This window comes from Schistocerca cancellata, chromosome 2, assembly GCF_023864275.1.
Source record: "Schistocerca cancellata isolate TAMUIC-IGC-003103 chromosome 2, iqSchCanc2.1, whole genome shotgun sequence".
NCBI lineage: Eukaryota > Metazoa > Arthropoda > Insecta > Orthoptera > Acrididae > Schistocerca > Schistocerca cancellata.
This window is the reverse complement of record NC_064627.1, coordinates 757,749,396-757,761,761: the sequence shown is the minus strand read 5'-3', so window position 1 is coordinate 757,761,761 and position 12,366 is coordinate 757,749,396. Positions and strand designations below refer to the sequence as shown.

The 12,366-nt window shown below is 45.3% G+C and overlaps 1 protein-coding gene across 2 annotated transcripts in view; it reads left to right on the top strand.

Annotated features, from left to right (window-relative positions):
* LOC126148173 (ninjurin-B-like) overlaps positions 1-10,789 on the top strand; it is a 33,029-nt gene extending 22,240 nt beyond the window's left edge. For both annotated transcript variants that reach the window (XM_049915741.1, XM_049915740.1), the window contains exon 4: positions 8,661-10,789. In XM_049915741.1, the coding sequence (XP_049771698.1) occupies positions 8,661-8,837 (177 nt within the window). In that variant the 3' untranslated portion in view covers positions 8,838-10,789. The remainder of the gene's footprint in view (positions 1-8,660) is intronic.
* Positions 10,790-12,366: the final 1,577 nt, after the last annotated feature.

Here is a 12,366-nt window from a genome sequence, read left to right as displayed (position 1 = left end):
TACGCGTGCATCCAACAGTTCCTGGGACTTTTCGAATGGAGGTGGCAACATAGCATACCCAGAGGACAAGCAAGTGCTGTTTATTTCCATATGTCGGACCTTGGAAAAACTCTAATCGTGAAATCAACACACCAACAGCACAAATGCCTCTGAGCACTATGGGACTTAACATCTATGGTCATCAGTCCCCTAGAACTTAGAACTACTTAAACCTAACTAACCTAAGGACATCACACAACACCCAGTCATCACGAGGCAGAGAAAACCCTGACCCCGCCGGGAATCGAACCCGGGAACCCGAGCGTGGGAAGCGAGAACGCTACCGCACGACCACGAGCTGCGGACCCCAACAGCACAGATAGTTGGCTATAGTGCAATGAATGCAGAACGAATGGTGATGAGGTGGACTCAGGACACAGTGTGACAAGATGTGTAGTCACGGGTCCTTCCAGACGAACTACACCTCGGGAAGATGGTAGTATTGTAAAAGCGTAGACTTTTGCGCTGGACTGCATTTTAAATAAAATCCTTCCGGATTTGTTAAAAAACTAGCAACATTTCGTCTGCTATTGCAACCGTTCGTGATCCCTGATGTAGACTGCCTGCAGTAACAGCTGAAACGTTGGCAGTTTTAGAACACATGAAGCGCTCACACATTCAGAAGGATTTTTTGAGGCAGTAAGGGTGTTAGTCTGGCTGTGACCGACAGATGGTTGGCAACAGCTGACATTCGGGCACATGTTTCAGGCAGACTGTCGCCACGAACCGTCTGCCGTCTGAAACAGATTACTGGAAGCTGGGTTGAAATCTCGAACTACCAGGCGTCGTTTACCGCTTACTTAATATCACAGACAACAGAAACCTGCATCGTGTAGAAGCAGAATCAACTAGGACGCTGAGTGGCATCTCTGATGTTCAGCGACGAGTCTCGCTTCTGTTTGCAGCGATCAGATTGACGCCAACGTGTCCGGAGAAGAAATGGTGAAAGGAAACAGCAAACAGCGATTCTCGAGTCCCATACCTGCCCAGTTCCTGGAATCATGATGTTGAGAGCTACTGGGCATGACAACAGGAGTAATTTGGTGATTGTTGAAAGAAGGCTGAATGCTCGCCACTATGTGGTAAGAATGGTAAACCTTGTTATTATTCCCTCCATGACTACGGTACCAAATGGCATATTCGAGCAGGATAATGCAAGACCCCACGCTGTAGCTCACACCATAGACATCTTGAGGAATGTGCGAATCCTTGACTGACCTGCCCAGCCCCCTCGTTTGCCACCCATCGAGCGATGCTTGTGACGTCACAGTAAGACCTATAATTTCATACAACCTCTAACCGGCGATCTTCATCAACTGGTAGAACATGCCAAGAAATTCCTCAACGTGTCATGCGAGGGCTTCTGGCTTCCATGCCACAACGTGTACAAGAGTGTATCTATGCCCCTGGGGCTTACACCTCATACTGAGGTTGCGGCTCGCCATCAGTTTCGAATGGAATGAAAGTTTAAATAATTAAGACTCGTCACATTATAAGCATCTCAATAAAGTTCCATAAATATCGTACTGGAGCTTCATGCTGAAACACTCTCTGCTTCCTCGTCTGTATGTTTCGTCTGAGCTGCCGATCTTGTCTGCATGCGCTGATCATCTGCAAGCCTCTTCGCATTTCGTAATAACTTTCTAACCCTCCCTTGGGCACAAGTAAGTCATCTGCGAATATACTCAGAGAGCTACAGATGTTATCCACCGCTGCATTTATGTACAGCATGATAAAAAAGTATTCCATATTTTGAGAGGTTGTAGTATGGACAAAAATGGACAAAAAAAAAAAGACAGCAGTATCAAGTAAACTTGCATACCTTGAGAGCTATGAGTTCTTCTTCATCTTCGGTATAGTGAAACACATCTTTTCCACAGCAATCTCTTTGCTATTATGAACGGTCTACAGCCTGCAGTCAACAGATACAAGTGATAAATGAGAACATATTTTCCAGCATTAAGGACACGGGAAGACGGTTGCTTCTAGACTATAACAGAAGATCATGTACACCATTTCCCGTGTGCAATAACAAGCTTCCGTTATGCTGGTAAGTGCAATGATGAAACTACAAGTAAAAGCATTTCGTAAACTTATCAAGACACATACTGGTTCCTTTAGAACTAATGCATGCGCCGCACTTAGCAAGAACAGCGAATATGGTTTACAATAATGACACTAACAGATGCTTACTGCATGCAGGATCCATGGACAATACCAGAGGAAAGCGTCCTTCTCTCTTTACTCTAGTCCGTCGTTCGCTCACAACAGCAAACAGTTTGCAGTAAAAGAGATGTGTTTTACAGTAGCAAAAATGAATAAGTTCTCATAGCTCTTTAGCTACGCTTTTTACAGCCTGTGTTTACCAGACATACTACCGACTTCCAAAGTATATAATACCTTTTCTATACCCTATATACACTCCTGGAAATTGAAATAAGAACACCGTGAATTCATTGTCCCAGGAAGGGGAAACTTTATTGACACATTCCTGTGGTCAGATACATCACATGATCACACTGACAGAACCACAGGCACATAGACACAGGCAACAGAGCATGCACAATGTCGGCACTAGTACAGTGTATATCCACCTTTCGCAGCAATGCAGGCTGCTATTCTCCCATGGAGACGATCGTAGAGGTGCTGGATGTAGTCCTGTGGAACGGCTTGCCATGCCATTTCCACCTGGCGCCTCAGTTGGACCAGCGTTCGTGCTGGACGTGCAGACCGCGTGAGACGACGCTTCATCCAGTCCCAAACATGCTCAATGGGGGACAGATCCGGAGATCTTGCTGGCCAGGGTAGTTGACTTACACCTTCTAGAGCACGTTGGGTGGCACGGGATACATGCGGACGTGCATTGTCCTGTTGGAACAGCAAGTTCCCTTGCCGGTCTAGGAATGGTAGAACGATGGGTTCGATGACGGTTTGGATGTACCGTGCACTATTCAGTGTCCCCTCGACGATCACCAGTGGTGTACGGCCAGTGTAGGAGATCGCTCCCCACACCATGATGCCGGGTGTTGGCCCTGTGTGCCTCGGTCGTATGCAGTCCTGATTGTGGCGCTCACCTGCACGGCGCCAAACACGCATACGACCATCATTGGCACCAAGGCAGAAGCGACTCTCATCGCTGAAGACGACACGTCTCCATTCGTCCCTCCATTCACGCCTGTCGCGACACCACTGGAGGCGGGCTGCACGATGTTGGGGCGTGAGCGGAAGACGGCCTAACGGTGTGCGGGACCGTAGCCCAGCTTCATGGAGACGGTTGCGAATGGTCCTCGCCGATACCCCAGGAGCAACAGTGTCCCTAATTTGCTGGGAAGTGGCGGTGCGGTCCCCTACGGCACTGCGTAGGATCCTACGGTCTTGGCGTGCATCCGTGCGTCGCTGCGGTCCGGTCCCAGGTCGACGGGCACGTGCACCTTCCGTCGACCACTGGCGACAACATCGATGTACTGTGGAGACCTCACGCCCCACGTGTTGAGCAATTCGGCGGTACGTCCACCCGGCCTCCCGCATGCCCACTATACGCCCTCGCTCAAAGTCCGTCAACTGCACATACGGTTCACGTCCACGCTGTCGCGGCATGCTACCAGTGTTAAAGACTGCGATGGAGCTCCGTATGCCACGGCAAACTGGCTGACACTGACGGCACAAATGCTGCGCAGCTAGCGCCATTCGACGGCCAACACCGCGGTTCCTGGTGTGTCCGCTGTGCCGTGCGTGTGATCATTGCTTGTACAGCCCTCTCGCAGTGTCCGGAGCAAGTATGGTGGGTCTGACACACCGGTGTCAATGTGTTCTTTTTTCCATTTCCAGGAGTGTATTTTAAACATCAGCGGCCATATACTTTTATCTTGGGATACGCTGGACGCTATCTCTGTCCTGACAAGGCTTCGCCATTAAGAACGACATTCTGAGTTCCGTCTGATCTCTTTGCTATACTCTGATGACGTCAAAGACATTTACTTCGAAGATATACCGTTCCAAAACACAAACTACTCAGGTTCGGTAACGGGTTTAACAGCTACTGATGGTCGACAGCGTGCTTCATCCTCATTGATACCCGAAGTACTTCAAAAGATCGGTCGCCGCTTCTGAGCGATCACACTGTGCGACAACAACACGAAGGTTCCGGGTTCCCCTCCACCCTCCCCCCTGCTTCCACTCCCAGCAACCATCCCTCACAACCACAAACCGCGATAATGCCAAGAATGTTTCCTTCTTGAGAGAATGGAGTCTGTTCAGCTTCAAAAGCGCAACAAAGCAGTTACTTCAAGTGAAGTAGACGGTCCGGTTTCGAATACTTACAGTAACGACAACCAGAACAATGCGATAGTAACTTGTACCTTCAATACCGATGCCCAATGACGTCTTAGCATAGCACAATAGAAGATTCTGTAGACAGCTTCGTGTAGTCCGCTGGGCATGACGGCAGAGTTAAGTTACGCTATCTCAGACGGCTGCTAGTTCGTTTCACTGGGCTGTAAGACGTGTTGCGTGGAAAAAAAAGAGCCTTTCAGATGCATCATTGCTCAGCATGTGCAACACATTCGTGATACCTTACCTCAAAATCAATGGGTTATTCCACGTTTCCGGAAAAATACAACTGCCGTTCTCGTGCTCCAACATAAATACTTTGTTTGATTCCGTTTATAGCATCACCAGCGCATGTTGATTTACTCATCTATAATAAAAGTGTCGTCACTATTTACGTCCCTCTTTCGCAAAAAATATACATTTTTAAACATTACGCACACTTGATACTACCGGAAGTGATCACTTACCCGTCCTATGCGTTAAACACCACAGAACATCTCACAGCTGCACATTCGCCCCCCCCCCCCCTCATAACACTGATAACCTATCCATGACTGCTTCACGCCAGCTGGAGTACCCACCGGGAATATATTGATATACAAATAGGAAGCCATCCGTTAACTTTTGAACATCGTGATGACAGCACTCATCGCCTCCTCCCTCTTGCAACACACCTTGTCTAGCGCCATGTCCACTCACATCTCAACCAAATCCTTCTTTCCTCATCGCACACACTGACTCCACGATCTTATCCGTGAGTCCCCCCATATTGACTGTTCCTTTCTCCAAACACACGGCCGAGACACACATACACACACACATTTATCACTTACACCCACCCAGCCACCCACCCATCCGCCCACTCACCCACCCACCCGCCCCAACCACACACACACACACACACACACACACACACACACACACACATACATATGCAAATACGAAGACACACCAGAAGCCTAATAAAAGCAAAACAACAAACAAAACTGGTACAGGCAAAAAACATGCACCATTTTCAATACTACACTACCCATAATCTCCTCTAAATACCTTACAGTGCCTTACTGATAAGAATCAGAAACTCAACTATCCACTTCTGCACAATAATCACCCATTTCCTAACAATCTAAGCTAACCGCTTCGCATCCCACATCTCACATATTTTTCGATTCTTGACCATAACATTCAGTTTGATCAGTGATTTCCAGTATTTCGCTAATGAAGTGGCACAACTGTCTCACATCTTGCTTCTAGTGTCCAGAACCTAGACTACGTAACACGAACAGATCTTAATACTTCAGTCACAGTTCAAGACATCATACAATTACTACACGATAAACGAAACACTGCTCCCGGTCATGACTGTGTTACCTGTTGGTACATGAAAGAATGTGTAAATTCTTTCCTAGAAATCTTTGTCAATGTGATCCCTCATACAGTCGACTATAGCGCGAAAAACTTCCCATAGTGCATTTTTCCTTAAATCCAACCTGCCAGTGACGTGTGTTTCTACGGACCCATCAACCTCATCTTCGTGTTCAGCAAGGTTTTCGAATCCGTCCATTATCAACGCTTTCATAAACACCTAAACCAGCACCTAACAGTCCGTATCAATCAAGCTGGCTTCCATACCAACTTCGCTCTGACGACCAGCTCCTCTGCCTTAGCCAGCTCGTATCCCACGAACTGCATAATCGTTAATCTACCATCTTTGTGTCCCTCGACCATGAGAAAGCATACAACCTTGTATGGCACTCAACAACCGTCAGCCATCTGCGCGTTTTGCCCGCATCTCGTGGTCGTGCGGTAGCGTTCTCGCTTCCCACGCCCGGGTTCCCGGGTTCGATTCCCGGCGGGGTCAGGGATTTTCTCTGCCTCGTGATGGCTGGGTGTTGTGTGCTGTCCTTAGGTTAGTTAGGTTTAAGTAGTTCTAAGTTCTAGGGGACTTATGACCATAGATGTTGGTTGAGTCCCATAGTGCTCAGAGCCATTTGAACCATTTGAACCATCTGCGCTTTTTACAAAATGTGTTCGCCTTGTAACCATAAGCGACACTAATTCTGGTTCCTTCCATCCCATTGCAGGTGTGCCTTAAAGCTCTGTCTTCTCTGCTCCTGTACGTCCTCCTGCTGATGGGCTTAACGATCCCTGCAAATCTATCTCAACCTGTTTACCTTCTGGTGCAACCATTGGCTCCTCAATCTCACCCCTTCCAACACATAGGCAATAGTTATAGAATTAAACACCAGCACCTTCCATTCCCATGATTTTTAACTTATAATTTACGACTGCACTGTACAATTAACTGACATACTAAAACACCTCGGACTAACCTCCGTCTGTACACCAACAGAAACTGCATCTACTAACCACCCAATTGAAAGCCTACAATAGACTAAAGCCACTAAGCGATTGAACATGAGGAATGCATCTCTTCACCATACTCTGTACATTCAAAGACTTCATCCGACCAGTCTCCAACCCAGCGTCACCTGAACTTCTGTTCCACCAAAATTTTGCCACTCCCTCCAGATTATTAGACGACATGTGCTGCACTTCGCCTTCCATATCAACTTACCATCTCCATGTAAAAACTTCCGTGTTTTCCCTCTCTTCTCTAAAACACTGAACACCATCTGATTTCCTACATATCCTGTAAACGTGATACCAAATATCCAATCGATTCATCCCTAGTTGTCAACCATTGTCCTCTGTTGCACTCCAACGTTACACCTACACTCTGGCCACATCGTGTCCCTACGAAACTTTAACAACTACTCCTACCTGACCATGAAATCCTCCCCAGTATCACTTTAACGGAATACTGCCCTTCCTCTCCTCGTCGGGCTTCCTTCCCACCACCCCCACTCCTCGCCCCTCCCACTTTCCTCCGTCCTTCAAAAATGTTGAAATTCTTACAACAGCCTCGCAGTAAATTTGCTCACTAATGAAATTTGTTCTCAACAACACGGACCAGTTTAAAAACAACAGTGACATTCATGATTATAATACCAGAAAAAAAAGACACTATCCTTTACTCAACCTATCTTTGGCACAGAAAGGGGTAAGATATGATGCTGTAAAAATTTTCGACTAATTACCAGATGAAATAAAATGTCTGACAGACAGCAGTAATAGCTTCAAAAATAAATTGAAATCATATCTTCTTGACAACTCCTTCTATACCATATATGAATTCTTGAATAGGAATAGGAATAAATACGTCTATAAATACAGTATATGTATTTTGTGCCATTTAAGGGAATGGGGGTAAATAATAGAAATATTTATCTTTAGCTCTCTATTGTAATATATATATATATATATATATATTTAAACAGTTTTGTTTCGTATGTGCATTTCTTCTGCACTTGACACGTTCCACATCATAACGGTTACCGTACAGTGAGACTGATCAATGGGACACGCAACCAACTAACTAACTAACTAACTAACTAACTGTGTGTGAATTCCTAAGAGACCAAACTGCAGAGGTCATCGGTCTCTAGACTTACACACTACTTAAACTAACTTAATCTAAGAACAGCACACACATCCATGCCCGAGGGGAGGACTCGAATCTCCGGCGGGAGGAGCTGCATCCTTTTCCAAACGCTTGGCTCGGGGTCCTCAATTCTTCCGTCCCATACCCTATTCAAAACCATTTTCCTCCAACAGTCCTCCTCATCTATTGCTCTTGTTACTTCAGTAAAGTGAAGTGTTCCATTTTATAAAGAGTATCGTCAATTAACTGTATTTTTAAGAAAAAACAACGCTATTTTACTTGAAATCTTAAATATGCAAATACCTGTTTTAATAATTTTAAAAATGTACTTTTTTTACATTTTTAAATATCTTAGAAACAATGTTTGTCTATTTTATTGCCGGCCGAAGTGGCCGAGCGGTTCTAGGCGCTGCAGTCTGGAACCGCAAGACCGCTACGGTCGCAGGTTCGAATCCTGCCTCGGGTATGGATGTGTGTGTTGTCGTTAGGTTAGTTAGGTTTAACTAGTTCTAAGTTCTAGGGGACTAATGAACTCAGAAGTTGAGTTCCATAGTGCTCAGAGACATTTGAACCATTTTTTTTCTGTTTTATTACTGTTCTTAGCTGAAATAGGGAGTAGATCGCCGCGAGCCCATATTCGCCACGACTGGCGACGGAGTGAAATAACAACAAAGGGAAAAAAGAAGTGTATTCTTTGATATACCAGCAACCGAAATGACTACATTTGACATTTTAGCGGCCTGTGACGAAAACAGAAGGCAGAAGTTAAATGTTTCTTTTCTTTCAGGTGGCCGTGGGCGTGGTGCTCATCTTCAAGGGCAAGTCTGACTTGAAGGGCGAGGAGAAGAAAGCGCACGCCAATAAACTCAACAACTACGTGGTGGTGGGCGTCTTCCTCGTCACCATCATCAACGTGTTCGCAGCGTCCTTCAGCGACGTCTCGCCCGCGCCCGCTTCCCCTTAGTCTTCTGTAGTGTCCACTTAACGTTGTAATGTACACGACAGGCAGTCAGGCAACGCCACCTATGTGTGTACAGTGTCAGCCCCAGACCTTCTTGTACAGTTGTACTTGTGTGCGTGTTATGTGCCTTAGTGCGTGACCAATTTTTTACATTCCTTATAAAAAAGCTGTTATCTTTATTCTTCGAAAGTGACTGAGAAAAGTGAAACAGCGGTTTAGACAATGGACCCGTATACTGGAATGAGATTTTCACTCTGCAGCGGAGTGTGCGCTGGTGTGAAACTTCCTGGCAGATTAAAGCTGTGTGTCGGACCGAGACTCGAACTCGGAACCTTTGCCTTTCGCGGGCAAGTGCTCTACCATCTAAGGTACCCAAGCACGAATCCAAGCGCCGCCCTCACAGCCTTGCTTCTGCCAGTACCTCGTCTCCTACCTTCCAAACTTTACAAAAGCTCTCCTGTAAGGCAGGAGACGAGGTACTGGCAGAAGTAAGGCTGTGAGGACGGGGCGTTAGTCGTGCTTCGGTAGCTCAGATGGTAGAGCACTTACCCGCCAAAGGCAAAGGTCCCGAGTTCGAGTCTCGTCCCGGCACACAGTTTTAATCTGCCACGAAGTTCCGACTCGTATACTGGTTGATTGCGTTTCAAATCCCGTTATGGACATCTTCACTTAGGTTTCCTGCGAATGGCGGGATGATTGTTACTATAGGGGTGTGGCTGATTCCCTTTCTCGTCGTTTCCGACTGAGTTTGTCATCTTTCTCGAATGACGTCTACAAGACGCTCTAGTTTAACATAAAATTTACCATTGTGCGCTGATTTGGTTTGGTAGAATTATCGCCCCTGTTAGAAGGTCGTGAGAATACACACAAAGAATCGCGGATGCTATAAACCAGATCGTATTCACTATTCTGAATCCATCATTTCGTAAAGTTGCATCTTTGGCTGGACGTCCCAGTCGGGAACCGGCTGAAAGTTTTCCAGACTAGGCCGTGCGGGATTAGCCGAGCGGTCTAAGGCGCTGCAGTCTTGGACTGTGCGGCTGGTCCCGGTGGAGGTTCGAGTCCTCCCTCGGGCATGGGTGTGTGTGTTTGACCTTCGGATAATTTAGGTTAAGTAGTGTGTAAGCTTAGGGACTGATGACCTTAGCAGTTAAGTCCCATAAGATTTCACACACATTTGAACATTTTTTTTTCAAAACTAGGGAAATGTATATTAGCTATTCGATTTCAGTGATTTCCAAAAGTAGGCGACGTATTGCTTTGTGCGTTGGCGGCCGAGCTGTGTATCGCGTGGATTTGTTGTCCTCTTCTTATGCTTGGCTATGCCTACGTTCGTGTGTACTTCCCTGATACTGAACGGAAGCAAGATTGGGTTTAACGTCTCGTCGACAGCGCGGTCATTAGAGACGGAGCACGAGTTCGCATTGCGAAACAATGGAGAGGTAATCTGTCGCGCTTTTTTCAAAGGAACCATCCCAGCTTTTGCCCGGAGAGATTTAGGGAAATCACGGAAAACCTAAATGTGGATGACCGGACAGGGATTTGAATCGTCGTTCTCCCGAATGCGAGTCCAGAGTGCTTGCCCCTGGTACAAGGGGGGAAAGCAGTTGTCTTATTCCCCTTCGCCTTAATACGTGACCATAGTGTTCTGTGTTGTTTAGGTTACGGCTGTGTGGTCAGAGATTACTGAACCACCTCTCATGATCAAGTTACCCAACGTGCTTTTGTGTTGAACACTTGACGTTTACCTTAAACTGGTAAAATTATTTATTCAGAGGCGACAATGATGTCTTTTGAAAAGTTTTATATGAGTGTGAACTGCATCCAAGAAAAATTGATCAATATTCTGATATGTGGGAAAAATCATCTGAAAATTTCTCGTTGATTCTGGGAAGATATACGATCATTGTTGATTATTGCACTGCGACCATTTATTTATCTGCAAACATTAAAGAGTTTATTTATACTTAATTCTGTAAATAAGTTGTTACCAAAATAAACAACAAAACATAAGGTACATTTTTATTTAGTGAGAATCCTAAATATCAAAAGAGTATTTAATTTGTAGTCCTATCGAACACATTATTAAATTTATTCATGTAATTTAATATATTACCACACATTTCAAGCATGTTTCGCTCTTCATCAGGCATTTTTACTGCATGCTTATGAAAACCAAACTCGCTGAAATGATCTAAAATTAACTATTTAATAATTTATAAACTATATCTGTTGTATTCTTGATGCAGTCACCTTTTTGAGAAAATTGGGTGTGGAGGTGGTGGGGGTTGAGAGGCATAATAGTGACATAGACTGTTGCTGTTGTAATACTAGACTGCATCTTGTTGACTGTATTGTGAAATTGATCTTTGGTATTGCTACTGAGAACGCTAATGGAAGATAAAGACTGCACCACATGTACAAGGTGACAATAATTGAATTATATGAAATAAAATCGTCATGACTTCTGAACGGTTTGTGTTATGACGTTCAAATTGCACGGTTGGCCACGGGGCATGATGGGAATTAATATGCTCATGTATGGTTTAGCGATGAAGCCCACTTTCATTTGGATGGGTTCGTCAATAAGCAAAATTGGCACATTTCGGGGACTGAGAATCCGCATTTCGCGATCGAGAACTCTCTTCAACCTCACCTGGTGATTGTGTGGTGTGCAGAGTCCAGTCACGGAATAATCGATGAGATATTCCCTGATGGCCCGGTGACTACCGAACAGCACGTGAAGGTTTTGGAAGACGATTTCACCCCCATTGTCCAAAACTGAAACACCAATTTAATAAAGAAGTGAGAATGGCGAGTGAAGACTGAATTATTGAGTTTCTTTCAAGGCATTTGGACTTGAGGCTTAGAAAACTGGAGGCTACGTCTGGTGCCCGAGCAATGGGCTTCTATCGTACAAACGTTTCCCAGTTTTTTGAGTTTCTGTTAGGAATTCTTGACAAGTACAAGCTGTCTGCAGATTAGATTTATAAGTGTGACGAGATTGGAATATGTGTCAAAGAAAACTGCATCCTCAGAAAAGCGTCAAGAAGGCATTCTTACGGTATCAGAGAGGGGAGGAGCAGTAACAGAATGACTATGCGTTTCAGCTGCCAGTGCGCCCGTGCCTCCTATGCCGATCTTCGCCAGGAAAAGGATTCAGAAGGAGCTGGGTCCTTTTGTAGGTGGTTAGGCAGAATGCAGTGAATCAGGCTGGACGAACACCAAGAGTTTTACGAAGTAGTTCGAGAAATTCGTACTGTTTTCCAGATGAAGACAAACAAAATGTGGTGCTATAGATTCCAGATGGCCACTCAACGCACACAAGGAATCACCATGTCACTGATCTGGCGAGAGAACATGATGTGGTTATATATTATGTCTTCCACCATTTCTTTTCATAGGCTGCAGTTCCTTGATATGTCTCAAATGGAGCCACTTAGTTCATGCTATGAGCAAGAAATTCAAAAGTGTCTCAGAACACATTCTGGAAAAGTAATCACGCTTTGGCAAGTACAATCTCTTTCTGGCT